The sequence below is a fragment of the Salmo trutta genome, chromosome 19, assembly GCF_901001165.1.
Source record: "Salmo trutta chromosome 19, fSalTru1.1, whole genome shotgun sequence".
NCBI lineage: Eukaryota > Metazoa > Chordata > Actinopteri > Salmoniformes > Salmonidae > Salmo > Salmo trutta.
The window spans coordinates 39701091-39718421 of record NC_042975.1 but is presented as its reverse complement, the minus strand read 5'-3'; the positions used below and the strand labels follow the sequence as shown (position 1 = coordinate 39718421).

The following is a 17331-nucleotide window of genomic DNA, read 5'->3' as shown; positions in this document are numbered from 1 at the left end:
ACACACTTAATTGACACCAATCGCGTTTCCTCTTGTCAGATTGCTTTGTGCCTTTTTTGGCTTTTAAGCCATTTGGGGCCTTTTTCTGTGATTTGAGACACCAAGGGGCTGCCGAGTGGCGCAGCGGTTTGAGGCACTGCATCTCAGTGCTTCGATTCCAGGCTGTATCACAACCGGCCGTGATGGGGAGTCCCGTAGGGCGGTGCACAATTGGCCCAGCGTCGACCGAGTTAGGGTTTGGCCGATGTAGGCAGCCATTGAACTTGTTATTAACTGACTTGCCTAGTTAAATAAAGTTTTTTAAAAAGTGCAGGTTTCCCAGACACAGATTAAGCCTAGTCAGACTAAAACATTTTTCAAGAGATTCGCCATTGAAATTGCTACCTAGTCCAAGTCTAAGCTTTGTGTGTGTTTGTGCGAAACTGCCACATAGCTGCTCTATTGAGTTACTGATGACACGTGAATGACCTTTCCAGTCTTTATTGCCTGCTGCAGAATAAATTACTACTGATGTGCTGTTTTGTTTTATTCAGGTCCAATGTCAATTGCCCCCTCCTTTTCAGCTGATCCTTATTTGATGTGTACACAGTTGAAGGTGGCTAGATGATGCTCCCTATTTAAAATTGTAAAATATTTGAAGAGAAAAGGAGATTAGTCTTAAATATTGTTTTCATTTAGAAAATATCTACATTATTTGGTTAGTATATTCAGTAGACTGATATGTAGGCCAACATTCTGCAGTATTATGCTATCTCAGCTGACCATCAACAGCTAAAATTAAATTAGGGTTTTATTGCTTTAAACGTTCTTTATATTTATCTGAGAGCTTGTCATAACTTACCCAACCGAAAACCCAATTTCATTCAAGTGTGACCATTCTTAGAGGCTCAGTTTAAATTGAATTGTGAGTACCCCAAATGAAAAACAAGCGTGGCAAGAAGGAAGCAGGTGTTTTTTGTTTAGAGCCTTTTGTCCGTCTCCTCTCCAAAAGAGAATGAATACAACTATTTTGTAGTGAATCTATTATGAATTAACATATAACACCAGTTAATAACATAGATCAGCAAAAATATGGCTATTACAATTTTGCTATGCTTCTGATTTTTTATATATACATAAAATCAAGTAGGACGTAGATTGCATAATTGCCGTTTTCCCCTATCCAAACATACTTACAAAAATGTAATAAAGAAGACCCTGTCCTAACTGATAAAAGTATCTTTGTTGTCCTATGTGCAATTCTCATATTTCTCCGCTAGGCTCCTCTCTTGTGCCATCTGTCTGAAGCCCAAATACATGGTCAAGCAAGGCTATCCGCGCCCAACTGAATTTGCGTGTGATGGCTTGACGGTCGTAGAGGCGTTAAGAGGGAGACGACACCGGTCACGGTCAGGACATCAGTCAATGGATGACAGCACAGCATTCGGTCGCAACTACAACTTGCGCCAAGAGAAAACACCACTTTTTGTCAACGTTGACCCTCGAGCCTCGGGTAAACCAAGCATTATTTTTTAATGTTGATAATAGGAACGGGGTGGCTAACGTCATTTTTCTAGCTTCAGATGTTCGTCCGCTCTTCACCTGGTAAGGGGGTTTACATTTCACACATCAAAGATGCTAGTAAAGCATTACGGTAGCTACATTTCAATTGCGCAAACGTTCAAATGTGTCGCTTTATGTTTTAAATACTAATACGCTATTCAATGTTAGGTATCTTATAGATAGCAAGCAGCAACATGCAAACCTGTAAAAAATACTCTGTTAACTCGTCAGCTAGCTAGAAGATAACCAACCAGCTAGCCTGTCCGGTAAGGCGGGGGGATGAGGAGTCGCGTACTTCACTGGACCACGGCACTAATTACTTGCTATCAGGGATTCTTGACGTCGCCCCACTGAAGTTGAAATGTAAGAGCGTTAAGGTCAGGGTATGGACATCCCAAGGATTCTAGATAGTACTAACCGTGCTTCACTAGCCACAAGCTGGGTGCACCACGGGCAGGAGCAATCACAGGGTCTTTGATCTTATGCTGCCCACCAAGGCCCCCAGGGTCTCAGGTGTCAATGGCTGGGGTCAATTCTGTTTTAATGGCAGGTGCATCTGCATGCTACAATCACCTATTTATCACGTTATCTCTGGTTAGCAGATTTGTCATTCAGAAAAGCACTATATAAATATTTATAATTTTCCCAGAGCTATATATTTACAGTACGGCTCTGGATGTGCCTGTTAGTGCACAAGATCACAGGGCGATACCATGCCAGTGTAGACCAATTGTTTTGTTGGTATCTAAGATTATTCTGGCAATTCTCACATAGAAACTATTAGGGATCAATGAAAGAAAGCTGTGTAAATACGCGTATATTCGTTAGGGCTGGGACGATACTAGTATCACGATACTCATTAGTATTGTGGCAAGGAAACAAAACACGAAGGGGATTTAACTTCTTTAGGAAAACAAACCTAATGTTGGAAACTAAGTATTTTTGTTCGAGTTATTTGACAGCTTTAACACCATACAACCACATGTGGATATAGTACAATGCCATTAAACTCATTGAGGATGACACAAAGTTTAAACATGTATTCCATTGTGCTCCTCATGAAAATACATAAAAACGAAATATACCCAAGATTATAACATGAAAACAAAATACATCTCATCAATAGGGAAGAAACCGGAAAAGTAATAAAACAGATTACCAAGTAACATTCATTGAAACAAGTATACTTTCTTTAAGCATGTGCCGTTTTTAAAGAATTTTACCCATAAACCATTTCTTCAGGTTTATCTTCGAACTTCCTGGCGTAGGGATGGTTTTTATATAGTTTGGTACACCATTCCATTCCTCTGCACCAGTGTTAAGGAAAGAGCCATGCTCCTATAGCGCTGTGATCTGATATTGGCTACACTGGTTCTGGTGTGATGGCTATGAGAGAGTCTAATGAAATTAAAATAACCAGACAGGTAACTGGGGGAAAGGTCATGTATAACTTTAAAAACCATCAACAGTTTAATCTGCACCACCCTGAGATCAACTGGAAGCCAGTTCACTTCCCTGAAATGATTAGGACCAATGTACGTCCGAGGGCTGAGCTTGAGTATAATTCTCATTAGTTTGTTTTGAAGTTTGTCCTTCAGATGTTTTGTTATGCCACTGAACCTTGAGATGCAAGCATAGTCATAGTGGCACTGCTTAGTGTCTTTTCAACAGTCTCCTTATTCTTATGTGAAACCAAGAGGGCAGAATCATCTGCATACAGGAACAGGGCATGAACAGGCAGAGTCCATGTCATTTATTTAGAGCAAAAAAGCGAAGGCCCCAAAATGCTCCCCTGGGGTACACCACAGTTTATCTCATTAGCATCAGACAGTGTCACACCCACATACACATCAGTTAGGTATGAATTCACCCATAATAAGGACTGGTGCCAAAACCAATTGCTTATAGTTTGTGCAGCAAAATATCATGGTTCACAGTATCAAATGCTTTTTGTAGGTCAACCATTACCATATCACAGAAGTTGCCCTTGTCAATTTCTTGCTTGATCAAATCTGTCAAGTATAGTAAGCATGTGTCGGTAGAATAGGACTGTCTAAAACCGGACTGAAGGTCATATACAATGTTATGGTCATCAATGTACTTTAGGATCTGTTCACAGATCCTAAAACCTTTGACAACACACTCAAGATTTATTGTATGAAGGAACAGTTGAATGGAAAAATTTGTGTTTCATAAGGTCCAATACGATCAGCAGCATCACTCAGAAATCTAGCCGGGATGTTATCCAGTCCTGTGGCTTTCTATTTGTTAAGATCTTTAAGTCTTTGTAACATCTGAGGTTGAAACCTGGGAAAATCCAAATTGTCCTTCGGAGATGCCATTGGCTGAGTAATAGGTTTGAATAGGATGGTTTCCAAGGGTGCCAGAGCATTCTTGGAGTTGCCCAACATGGTTGCTGGCAATGGTGGTGAACAATTCATTAAAATGATCAGCCACCTGTACTCTGTCAAAGGTTACAGTACCATTTATGTTCAGTCCAATGCTGTTTGACTGTTTTTGGCTTGTTCCAAGTGCCTAGATCCTTGAGTCTTCCAGAGCTCCCTGGGGTCGTTTTTATTGTCCTGGATCTTGCTCTTCTAGAAGGACTGTTTCGCTTCGTCAACCAGCCTTTGTACTGTATTCCTTAAGGGTTTGTTTTGAGTGAAGGAATCTTGCAATTTTGACCTCTTGAAATCGTTTCGAGCATTGTTTTTCATGGTGATGGAATTACGGATTTCCCTACTCATCCAGGGTTCTGTTCTTTTTAAGGGTGCCAGCTTGACCACAGTACTGAGAAATCTACCTTGGAAGAGTGTCCATGCTCTATCAACTTCCTCACTTTCCATAACATCAGACCAGTTTACATGTCCTAGCAGTTTATTCAATTGTTCTTTGTCATAGTTTTTGAGGGATCTGGGCCTAATGGTATTGTGACAATTTACAATATTTTTTTCTCTCACTTTCCTAGTGCAGTGTATAAAGAAATGGTCAGTTATTCCAAATGCAATTACACCACTTTGGGATATCTTGTGATTATCTGATACCATAATGACATCAATGGCAGTCTGACTAGTATCACAGATTCTTGTGGGCTCATTGAGTCAACGTTTTGCAAAAGTTAGACAAGGCCTTATACAGGGGGAAGCTCAGTATTTACATCACCCAGTAGAATCACTCCAGAGTTAAGAAAGTCACAGTATGCAGTACATATATTTGAAGGATCTCATTAAAGTCACTCTGGTCTGGAGGTCTATACAGAGCCCCTACCAAAATTGGTTTGCTCTTAGGTAATAATATATCTAGCCAAACTGCTTCCATGGTTTAAATCAGTTCTCATGTTAAAACTAATATCCGCTCTGACATAGATGTACACATCCCCTCCTCTCCGATTTCTGTCCTTTCGGGTAATTAGGAAGTTTTCTCTTTCTGGCGAGCAAGCAAATCTCATCTATTTTTGACAGTAGACTGCATACATTAAGATGTAGACCAGTGATCACCAACCTTTTCTGAGTCAAGATCACTTTCGCAGTCAAAAAGCAAGCTGAGATCTACTGCTCAGATATTTTTTTTTACATTAACCCACACAAACAGTTTTGTAGGAATGAGGTTTGGCAGTAGGCCTAATACATTATCACAGCATATTGGCTATATGATTGGCCTGCCAATATTGTTAATCGGACCATATTATATTTCAAAACTCGAGCTTTGATAATAAAATAGATCAGTTGGTTTAGCACTTGTGAGGCACTGTGGAGCTCTATGATGAATTGAAATAATTAGCTTTTTTATTTTACTGGACTGATGGTACCTGCATCTGATGATCAACGAGGTCAAATCACAATCATCTTCAGGTCGAAAAGTCGAAGCTCTAGAAAGATGCCCGAGTTTCCGACTTGGAATTCCGAGTTGGATGACCGTTCAAAACTATTTTTCCCAACCGCCTCTCACCGTCCCTCCGGTGAGGCTGACCAGAGAGGGGACACCGTCTTCCACCTGATGGCGAAACTCGAGTCGCACCACATCTGCCTCATGCACACATTCATGTTGTTCCTATGACCAGAGAAAGTTAAATATTCCTTAATATTAAAATCGACACGACGAGCTGCTAATAATAATAAAACGTAGGGATATTGATACTTGGCTACTCATTCATTGTAGCTGCAGCCCGAGCAGAAGTACGGAGAAGCGCGTTTTGTAATAGTGTTGAATAAAAACAGTGACAGTGCTGAACATAAACTTAAACATGAACTCACTCATAAAAACTGCAGCTCTTTGCTGTATTCGTTGACAGTCTCTCTGTGGTCATGGTTTTAAAAGTTATTACATCTTACGTAGGTTAGTAGCCTATTTAACTTCGCTGTGGCCAGGGTCATGGAAGCTCTGTAGCCACGGTGATTTGAGCTATCCGATTGGGCAGCGCAGTAGGTGCACTCGATTTAGTCACAGATTTGCTGGTCCACCGGGTAGGCGTAGTTTGTCTCATGGGAACACTTTGCTACCCGGTGCGCAGGACTTTTTAATCAAGTGCACCTACCGGCAACAGCTCAACACGATTTTAAAGATGGAGCCGCAAGCCTTTATCGTTCGTTGGCTTTTCTACAGAAATATTTGGAGATCGACCGGTTGGCGACCACTGATGTAGACAATGCAAACTTCTGGAGGCGAGTGGCTTGACTCTGGATGATGTTGTCATCTAGAGTCACACGTATTTATTTTCCAACCTATAGAACACAATATTTTACATACAGCAGGTTTTTAGAGGACCAGTGTTTTCATTTTTTCCATTAAAGAAATATTGGGATACTGGTATCGTCACAGCCCTAATATTCATGAAATGTTCAGCACCAATTGGTAGATAAAAAAAAATATAAAAAAACACTGATCATGTATATTATTTAGGGTAAGGAAAATATATATGAATAATAAAACACGTTTGGAAAGCATTTACACACTAAATACAGTGAGCTCCAAAAGTATTGGGACAGTGACACGTTTTTTTTTTTGTCTCTCTACTCCAGCACTTTGGATTTGAAATGATACAATCACTGAGGTTACAGTGCAGGGTATTTTCATCCATATCGTGTGAAACGTTTAGAAATTACAGCACTTTTTGTGTATAGTCCCCCCATTTTAGGGGACCAAAAGTATTGGGACAAATTCACTTAAATGCATCCAACAAGTTTGTAGAGTCACAAGCTTGATGTAATCATTGCGTGCTAGGAATATGGGACCAAACACTAAACCTTTGACTACTTTAATACACATGCTGTTTGTTTTGGTTGTGTTTCAGATTTTTTTGTGCCCAATAATGTATTGTGTCCTTTTGGAGTCACTTTTATTGTAAATAAGAATAGAATATGTTTCTAAACACTTCTCCATTTAATGTGGATGCTACCATGATTACAGATAGTCCAGAATGAATTGTGAATAAAATGAGTGAGCAAGTTAGACGCACAAATATCATACCCCAATGACATGCTCCCATCTCACCATTACAATAACAAGGGAGGTTAGCATTTTTCTAATGTTTTGTACACTATATTGGTGAATACAAATACAGTGGTTTGATTCATCCTAGAAGTTGCCATATTCAATTGTTCAACCCATGAAATATTGGAAGGTGAGTAAAGTGTACAGTAGGGGTTTAACAGTATTCCTATGAATCTGTCCTAATAATCCTCACTAATCATGGAAATGTGAACTGTGCTAGGCTTGGGCGATATACCGCTTATACCGTATACCGGGCTATTTTCATATACAGACGGTATGATTTTCAATAAGTGCCTTCAGAAAGTATTAATACGCCTTGACTTATTCCACATTTTGTTGTTACAGCCTGAATTCAAAATGTATTTTTCTCACCAACAATACACGATAAAAACAAACATTTTTGCAAATGTATTATAAAGTTATTTAATGTACATAATATTCACACATGAGTCAATACTTCGTAGAAGCACCTTTGGCAGTGATTACAGCTGTGCGTCTTTCTGGGTAAGTCTCTAAGAGCTTTCTACACCTGGATTGTGTAACAATTAGAATGGAAGGGGAAGAATCATAGTCCTAATGAGTTATTCACTGCCGCAGAGGAGGCCATACTGCTAACAAAGTATACCATGTAGCCTACACTGTCAATGATACCTTACCTCAGGAGGAGGGTTTTGAGGTTCCTGTAAGAGATCCCCTCTTTTCATATTGATTGGCTAAGTCCAAAACATCTAGACTAGGCCTAGCTGACCAAAGATAATATTTGTGTAGGCCCATCTATCACCACATGTTGTCCATTGTGTCTGTCTTTCATCACAGAGATTTATCAAACAGTCCTTTGTCTTCTACCGGTAGGCCCTATCTGTAATCAGCTCAGGGCCTAAACCAGCAGGCATTAGTTATTGGTGACGTAAGCAAGCCCTATGCTGCATGTAATTCACAAGAGCAAAGCAGTCCTCCCCTGGCTCCCATATCGGTAAGCAGCTACAGTAGCCTACATGAGGACAAAGAGCTGTGGTGGATTGTGGTGCTAAATATAGCTGGGCGCTAGGTTCAGATTAGTGTTGAATAGTGAAAAGTGAGGAATCGGTGTGTGGGAAATATCATTCAGCCACGTCTGAGATGATTGATTTCACACCAAGGGCTCCTGACCCCCCAGACAGCTCACTGGCTTCAATTGATGTCTGCCTGCAGGATGCTGGATTGGGCCTATTTTATCCCAGATAAGTATCTGGAAGAAGAGCTTGACCAGTGATTCTGCTTGTGAATCTGTTGCTGTCAGTCAACCCTGTCTTTCAGTCAGTTCAGTTTAACATAAATTATGCTGAATGGAAAGTAGGAATGTAAAGATAGTATTTTTGTATGTTCAGTGTCTGGCCTCTGCTGAACTGTGGCACTTCTCTGTATCAGATCATTTGGTAATGGCGTGCCATGACATCTAGAAAAGTTTTTTTTGAGAAGAAACTCTTAGAACTGTTAGCAGGCAATCCATAGACCAGTGCAGAGCAGTGTGTCCTTGGTGCAGCACTGTGATTCACAGGTTCACGTCACACTGCCCTATTTCATTCTGAGTGCTCCATTATGTTTTCAAATGACCTCCCCTGTCAGGGCAGTACGATCTAGAGCAGGGTTATGGGACAATCTGCCTGCTCTCCTTGTGCTCTAATGCAGCAGCGGTGTACCAGGTTCAGTTCCACCACCTGGTCTAAGTCTCAGACCCTACTAGCATTTAAACAGAACTTGATCCAGTGCCTCTGCGAACTCTTATTATCCCTAATCTGACACTGTCTAATGCCTACTGACTGACTGTGATGAGGCGCTGCTGGGCTAGGCTGGCTTCATAGTCACACCGCCTGGCCCGGGCGCCTGGCCCGGGTCTCTGGGAAACAAACTGCTGCATGGTGGTGTGGAGTGTTGACTCAGTGGCAGCCTGATTAATTCAGCTCCTGTAACCTACTTAGGCGGTGCATGTATCGGCCCTCTGGGTCACGATGCAGTTGGCAGCGGGTGGTGCCTCTGCCCTTCCCTGGCACTGGCTGACTCTATTCTGGTGCCTGGGGACACAAGCGTTGCCGTGGGAATGCAGACGCCTAGGGTGTCGAGGTCGGGAAAGTAATGCATTCAGACAGCGACTCTGCCTGAGAGGGACCCAGCTGATTGGAGTAAAAAGATGGAGAAATTGAAATATGATGACATTGTTTGAGCACTATGAATTTGCAAACTACACACTCGACATGGTTCAATGTGCCAATAAATCAGCACAATCTACTTATTCGTTTTTTTAAATTGCCGCCGACTTGGAGCTAGTATTGGGATCATGTATACTGTGCTAATGCCGACGCAAAAAAATAAAGTAACAGCATTGTACAGTACGGCGAACTTAGCAAATGAGGCATTTGTGATAAGAACATGGGGGCTGCCGTCTTTATGCACCTTCGCTATTGTAACGCCGCCTTCTCTCTCTCTCTGTGTGTGTGTGTGTGTGTGTGTGTGTGTGTCTTCGAAAAATGTGTAGCCTTATCTTTTTATAACCTCCTTGGACACACTATTGCTCGAGTGGAACTTCTCCATTTGCACCGCTGCTCATTGTGTTGATGCCTGTCTGCTTCATTCTGTTCCTGTTCCCGACACTGCAGGTGCTGAAGGGATGTGTGGGTTGGAAGTGTTAGGACACATCTAGTCCACCTCTGCTCAGAGAGAACACATCTAGTCCACCTCTGCTCAGAGAGAACACATCTAGTCCACCTCTGCTCAGAGAGAACACATCTAGTCCACCTCTGCTCAGAGAGAACACATCTAGTCCACCTCTGCTCAGAGAGGACACATCTAGTCCACCTCTGCTCAGAGAGGACACATCTAGTCCACCTCTGCTCAGAGAGGACACATCTAGTCCACCTCTGCTCAGAGAGGACACATCTAGTCCACCTCTGCTCAGAGAGGACACATCTAGTCCACCTCTGCTCAGAGAGAACACATCTAGTCCACCTCTGCTCAGAGAGAACACATCTAGTCCACCTCTACTCAGAGAGAACACATCTAGTCCACCTCTGCTCAGAGAGAACACATCTAGACCACCTCTGCTCAGAGAGAACATAGCGCTGTCTTCCACACACTGCCTGCCTAGGGAGACCAGCCACCACATCCTCACAGCATTGGATGCAGCTGGGTCAAAACCAGAGGAGAAGAGAGAATGGCTTTCTGTGGTGTTGAGATGATGAGAGGATAACGGGGCCGAGCACTGAGGGCCCTGAGGTAGAAAGGCACAGTTGAAGCAGCAGGCCAGGGTTGAGCCAGGCAGGCGGTGGGCACCCACCGTCCAGGGACCAGGAGCCACCATTTCTCGGGTGCTGTGGCCGGCGCGGAGGAGGGGCGCCGTGCGGAGGCTGGAGGCACTCTGGATGATGACCAGCCTGTTCCGCCGCCGCAGCAGTGGTAACCATGGTGACGTGGCGTCGCACAGTGACAGCCCAGTCCCAGCTGAACTCAACAACAGTAATCCCGGTGGGGGTGGGCGAACGGTGCGGCGTCTGGAGTTCAACCAGGCTATGGAGGACTTCAGGACTATGTTCCCCAGCATGGAGCAGGAGGTGATAGAGTGTGTGCTGCGGGCCAACCACGGAGCCGTGGACTCCACTATCGACCAGCTGCTCCAGATGAGCCTGGACGGACACGGCTCTGACGACAGCTCCGACTCAGAGGACAGCATCCCCCCTGAGGTACGTCTGCATGGGGGCAGGGGCGCTGGTACGAGAACTAGTGAGTAGCCCAGAGAGAACTAAATGAACACAACACAACCTAAGACAGTCTGAGACCATAGCATATCATGAAATGTATGTCAAGGTTGTCAGCTACTTTTTCACCCAATAGTAGTTATTCATTCACACACCTTATTTCACTGTGTTTTGCCTCTTCAAACCAGATGGTTGTTCTTGGGGAGGGAAAAGTATTTTTAATGTTGCTCTTAATATGCTTTTGTAGTGGGTGACATGCATTTCTCTGGAGGGCATGTAATTATGCACTGCTATTGTGGACAGAAATCTTTGATAAGCTGCCTAAAGTGATCTTCAAAAGCTTGACAATAGCTAGAGGTACACACTTTGTGGTCTCTCGTGCAATGGGGTGACTGTTGTGGACAGCCAAGACTAGCCATTCCTTTGGAACTCCCTTGGTGCTGATACATACACTCTTGATGCACTCTTGCTGAGTAGTAACAAGATTGTATCAAGTGCAATATTGGACTGGCAGCTGTTCACTTTGTATTTGATTAAATTACTGCAGGTCTCTCAGTTCCAACCATATTTTGTGTTTTTTATTAGCCTTTGTCCACTCTGGCTGTTTCCACCATGCTCCACACAGGATATGAACTGTTTTGTTTATTTCCCCCAATCATTCTGAAAGACTTGAGAGAGAAAGAGTAGAAGATTAAGAGCTGCACTTAATAATTACACAGAATGTACTAAACATTAAGAATGCTTCCTAATATTGACTTGCACCACCACTTTTGCCCTCAGAACAGCCTCAATTCATCGGGCCATGGACTCTACAAGATGTCGAAAGTGTTCCACAGGGATGCTGGCCCAGGTTGACTCCAATTCTTCCCATAGTTGTGTTAAGTTGGCTGGATGTCCTTTGGGTGGTGGATCATTCTTGATACACACGTGAAACTGTTGAGCGTGAAAAACCCAGCAGCGTTGCAGTTCTTGGCACCTGGCACCTAAACACCCCATTCAAAGGCACTTCAATATTTTGTCTTGCCCATTCAGGCTCTGATTGGCACACATACAGAATCCATGTCTCATTTGTCTCAAGGCTTAAAAAACCTTATTTAACCTGTCTCCTCCCCTTCATCTACACCAAGTGAAGTGGATTTCACAAGTGACATCAATAAGGGATCATAGCTTTCACCTGGATTCACCTGGTCAGTCTGTCAGTCTATTCTACCTAACATGCTAGACTGTTATTTTAAAAGTAAAGTTCATTTAAATCAACTATTTATTAAATACAGGATAAAAACCAAAGAGTGCTGCTGGTCTAGTTAAATTAAACAGCTCAAAACCAAGCGCTCACAATGCCTCTAATTTAGGGCAGAGATGCTGTGCTGTATTGCCAATGAGTAGTTATAATACAGATTCATAATTCATTTAATCTGCTCTTTGAAGTGTCCACATGTGCCATCTGACGGGATTTTCAAGACCTTTTAGAACATTCTCAATGGTTCCCCTGACCTCTGACCCTGTAGATCCTGGAGCGGACGATGGAGCCGGACAGCTCTGACGAGGAGCCCCCGCCGGTCTACTCTCCGCCCTCCTATGACATGCACATCTACGACAGGAAGTACCCAGATCAGGTCCTGCCCACAGCATCACCACCACCCAGGCAAGAGAAGAAGGGGAGGGAGGGAGGGAGAGAGGGCTCAGGGCTGTCTGCCTGGCTCTGACCTCATTTCATCACTTAAAGGAGAATGATAGATGGCTGGGATAGTGTGAATGAATGAATGCATTTTCTCTTATACCATCATTTACATGAGTGATGAGATGCATATATTCTTTGTTGGTGCTTTCTCAATATCTAATACATGATATGGCTGCTCAGCGATTCATGGTGTGAGTGCTTTGAATGCCAAGAGGTTCGCGATACATTCAAGGCTCCACCTGCTGTCTAATGAATGCTACTGCAGCAGCTATGAAATCCATGTTCTGTACTGTACCCTAACTTGGGTAGATCTGTAGACATAATACTAGTGACACTTTTGTTAGATGTAGACAATCTTATGTGTGCCAAGGAGGGAACCTGTGAGAAGAAATAAGAGAAACAGACAGGTTTATCCTTTGAAGATGACCAAAACACGTCATTATTGATATGTACTCTTATAGAACATAGCATTGATGGGACTAACGATATCCTTTCCCATCTCTGTGCCAGCTTTGATGCCAGTCAATCCCGTCCCTGCCAGCCCCCTCCTGGTCCACACCCTCCTGCCAGTCAAAGGCAGATTGGAAGTTACAGGAACTGGAACCCACCGTTACTAGGCAACCTCCCTGATGATTTCCTCCGGATCCTGCCTCAGCAGCTGGACAGTCTGCCAGTAGGTAGATTTATGGGTCAGCCCCTAATGGACCATTAACCCACACTCCCATCACTTACAGACCACTGCCTGGCGCTCTGCTCTGATGGCCAACTGGCTGGATAATTACCAGCCTCTGCAACAGACTGCACATGAAGAAAAATACAGTCCAACTATTTATACAGAATCAATTCCCTGGTACACCCCCCCAAATAATATATATTATTTTACAATTCATGGTGCAATTTTATTAAAAGCTGAAGCATTTCCACATAGGACTTTGACACGTCTAACATTGTTCTCTCTGGTCCCTCCCTTCCTGCAGCGCTCTCACAGCAGCCTAACGCCGACTAGTCTGACCCAGCCCTCCTGCTCTTCCTCCCTGTTGTCCATGACGCAGCAGGTTGAGCCTGGGGCTGGGGCGGCGGCCAGGGCAGGCCAGGTTGGCATGGAGACGGACCAGGAGAGGAAGCTGAAGCAGTACTTGGAGGATGAGCGCATAGCCCTCTTCCTGCAGAACGAGGAGTTTATGAGGGAGCTGCAGCGGAACCGCGAGTTCCTCATCGCCCTTGAGAGAGGTGTGCACACACTTAGTAACACATACAAACGTTTACATTTTTTGCATCATTTGCAAAGGTCTTATACACTACTTAGTGATGATATCACTATGCTTTCATCCCTAGCAATCAAGCTATGAAGAGCCAGTAAAAGAAGGTCTCTGTCATGGCAGTGCTTTCCTCCTCATTCCCTCCACCTCTTCTCTAGTAGTGCATGAAGGAGGGCTTGTCAGCTCCTGCTACATGCCTCCATGCTTTTAACTCCATTGATGCTGAGACATCGGCTCCCTCTGTTTTTAGATCGGCTGCAGTATGAGTCAAAGGCATCCAAGTCCCATCATTCACCAGCTTTCATGGGGACGTCCACTCCAGGTAGATATCATTCATCTGCACTCCATAGCATTTAGCTACATTCTCGTTCTGGCTCAGTCTGAAACGGTCCAGGTTTCTTCATGCGGGGCCTGTGTACAGTGGGCTCCTGCAGTGAAACGCCTTATTTTCAAGGCACACAGATGAAGTGTGACTTGTTGTGCATCTCAATTGTTGTGTGTGTCTCTGTGTGCATCCCTGTGTGTCTTTCTCTTGTGCTCGCATGTCTCTGTGCGTGGTCTATTTCACGCTGCTTGTCTGTGTTCTAGGAGATAATTGTGCCTCAGGCTCTGGGGAGGCCTGCACCAATGTTACAGATGACGCCTTGTTCCGTGACAAACTCAAGCACATGGGCAAATGTAAGAACACTCAATCTCTCGCTCTCTGGGCCATACCCAAATCATTTTCTCAATGTGTGTGTCTCTATCACTTCAAAATGTAATTAGAACTTTCCATATTGGGCATGTCCAGTTAGCATGACATGCTTCTAGCAGTACATGGAACTGTAAATGATGGATGCTGAAGGACATGACCCTTTCACAGTCAGTGCTCCAGAAAGCTATAGGAAAACCAACTTTCCTACCGTCTCCGCACTTGAATGAGATGTTAATAAGATGTTTTTTTAAATATATAATGATGTATTCATGGACATGCTTTTTCAAATCAGAACAATCATATTCAATTAGAAAACCCTATTTATTATTATTATAAAACTCTATTTGATCCTGTAATCCTCCACAGCTACGCGAAAGAAGCTTTTTGAAATCGCTAGAGCCTTCTCTGAAAACACCCGAAGAAGAAAAACGAAAAGGAGAGCCCTCCTGAAACATCATTTGTATCCTTCCACTTCACCAGTGGTCCCTGCCACCACCCATCGCCTCCCCTCCTTTCCCTAGTCTCAAACTCGACCCTAGGCAATAGTGACTAGGGTCTGGTTTCAATTGACTCTTTTGGCATAGAGGAACTACCTCACTACTATATCCTCTTGAATAAAATACTAAATAGTAGCAAGTCAAAGATCACAGAGGTTATTTTTAATGAGTGCATTTCGCAAGTGGCTAGTTTGCATGAACAACCTTCATTAAAACCCTTGCAAAGGTTTTGCCTGCAAACTTTGCTTTCGAATCGTGACGTTCTGGCATGTCTGCCTTGTGATTTGTTGAGAGGACCCACCCCAGACATTTTTTTCCCCCCATATTGAAGTTGCCAAAAGAGTAGGTCATTGAAACCAGACCCTGGCCTAGGGTCGGGTTTACAAGACGATCCTCTCTCTGGCAGGCCTCCATGCTCAGGAGTCATTGCCCAATGGATCTTTTGTCCTTGCCAGAAGTGACAGTGAGGTTCAAATGAACTGAACAGATGTGCTTGCATTGTACAGATGTAATTAACTATCCCTCAGACTTCCCTGCATGTTGATGAGTGGCTGTAATATCTGCCTTTGTTTCTATTGTTGATGTCAGTCGGTTTGAGTTCCAGGGGAAGTCCCATTTAGTATCCAGCTGGCGGGTCATATGCTGGGCTTCATCATATTTACATTTTAGTCATTTAGCAGATGCTCTTATCCAGAGTGACTTATAGTAGTAAGTGCATACATTTTCGTACCATTAGGGCTGTGCTGAATTAGGAGGTCCTTTCATGGCCTTGACTCTGAACTGGCATTATTAGTATTATGTATAAACGTCTGCCACTCTCCTTAACATCCTCTACCAGACTGGGTAATGCTGCCTCCACTGCCAACCTCTTGGAAGATGAAGAAGCTGGACACCTGAGTGGTACATTTATCCATGTTGTTTTAATATCATTCTAATCAAGAAACCTAATTGAATCGTATGAGGCATGATTGTTTCATTTAGGCCTAGTCCAACTGTAAACTGGGAGGTGAATGAAGTCCACATGCTAATTTGTATGAACCTAACTCATGTGTCTGTACAGAGGAGGACAGCATGCTCAAGAGACCAGACCCTCAGGAAGAGGAGGTGCCCCAACAGGAAGTGTTATCATGGTGAGAGAGCAGTAACACTGCACACAAAAAAAAACATACTAATTACTATACCTTGAAAACAATACATTTTCATCTTTTGGATTTCCTCAACTAACCATTATCTTAACTATTTCTTTGACAGATTTGTCATATAGTTTTGTCTGTAACAATGGAAGAACAATATGGCTCACACTACCCCCTTCTTGACCTGAACCAACCTGTCCCAAGTCCCGTGGAATATTACCACCTTCAGATGAAATTTCCCAGTTATGAAGTCGTAAGTCCTCTTTTAGAAGTCAGAGCAATTCTTCAACCAATGAGATTTCATCTAGCGCGATGAGCTGGCTAACATTGCTAATGATAAAGTTGGCTAGCTTGCTTAACTTTGACAATATGGAAAACTAGCTATTATCCACATTGATAAGTTTGACACCGTCAAACATTCATTTGCTTTATCATCTTATGGTTGAAAAGATGAAAGGTCAGTGAAACGTCACAACTCTTAAATTAGCTATCTTCTCCGACTTTCATTCTTGGAATTCCAACATGGGAGGGTTGTTCAAGTGCTTATTTCCCAGTCGGAACATCGTATTTCCCACTTGAGTAGCATTTGAAGGCAGCATATTGCTCTTTTGATTTCATGTTTCAGAAATCATCAAACTAGCTAGTTAGGCACTTTTTAAAAATATTTAAGTTATATGTAAAATGTATTGTTATTGATGGTGAATATTAAAAAATGTTATGATTAGAAAAACGATATTACATTTTTTTTTAAATATTTTAATTATTCCTGATAATTGCTGGGTGATCTAGTAAAGGCAGAGTGAAAGCTGGAGTTGTAATTCTGATAGGACTCAGGACCCTAGTGCATTTTACTCTCATATGAATGGAAATGACCATGTCTAGCTCCGGAACATTCAAACAGTCAATTTCTGGCCCCATGTGAGTTTGTCTGTGTGCAACAGCGATTGTTCTAGTTTATGCTTCCCCCAATGCAATTATATTCTCCCAATCTGAGACTATACTCTCTACCAAGTTGTCTGCCTTAAGGTCCAACAACAAGGTCCAGATAGGCAAATTTCCCCATTAATCTAATGGTACAGTTGAAGTCGGAAGTTTACATACATTTAGGTTGGAGTCATTAAAACTTGTTTTTCAACCACTCCACAAATTTCTTGTTAACAAATTATAGTTTTGGCAAGTCGGTTAGGATATCTACTTTGTGCATGACACAAGTCATTTTTCCAACAATTGTTTAGAGAGATTATTTCACTTTAAATTCACTGTATCACAATTCCAGTGGGTCAGAAGTTTACATACACTAAGTTGAC

The 17331-nt window shown here is 42.9% G+C and overlaps 2 protein-coding genes across 3 annotated transcripts in view; one reads left to right on the top strand and one right to left on the bottom strand.

The window, feature by feature from the left end:
* LOC115153755 (gap junction delta-2 protein-like) overlaps positions 1 to 5480 on the bottom strand; it is a 67090-nt gene extending 61610 nt beyond the window's left edge. Inside the window, exon 1 of the mRNA XM_029699338.1 lies at positions 5351 to 5480. The gene's annotated coding sequence lies outside the window, so the exon portion shown is untranslated. The remainder of the gene's footprint in view (positions 1 to 5350) is intronic.
* Positions 1330 to 16754, top strand: LOC115154575 (CUE domain-containing protein 1-like). Of its 2 annotated transcripts, none has more exons than XM_029700931.1 (11): positions 1330 to 1492; positions 9666 to 10745; positions 12269 to 12405; positions 12952 to 13114; positions 13419 to 13671; positions 13951 to 14022; positions 14289 to 14378; positions 14761 to 14854; positions 15730 to 15791; positions 15952 to 16021; positions 16143 to 16754. In XM_029700931.1, coding segments are annotated over exons 2-11 (1260 nt in total). In that variant the 5' UTR covers positions 1330 to 1492; positions 9666 to 10427; the 3' UTR covers positions 16144 to 16754. The 2 variants fall into 2 exon arrangements, with proteins under 2 accessions (XP_029556791.1, XP_029556789.1); XM_029700929.1 differs by having other exon boundaries at positions 1330 to 1584.
* The last annotated feature ends 577 nt before the right edge of the window (positions 16755 to 17331 follow it).

Excerpts from the sequence above, each read along its gene's own strand:
- LOC115154575 (XM_029700931.1), top strand. The coding sequence starts at position 10,428 with ATGATGACCAGCCTGTTCCGCCGCCGCAGCAGTGGTAACCATGGTGAC. Across the intron at positions 13,672-13,950 it reads CCTCATCGCCCTTGAGAGAG|ATCGGCTGCAGTATGAGTCA; the intron begins GTGTGCACACAC and ends CTCTGTTTTTAG. Across the intron at positions 15,792-15,951 it reads AGAAGCTGGACACCTGAGTG|AGGAGGACAGCATGCTCAAG; the intron begins GTACATTTATCC and ends GTGTCTGTACAG.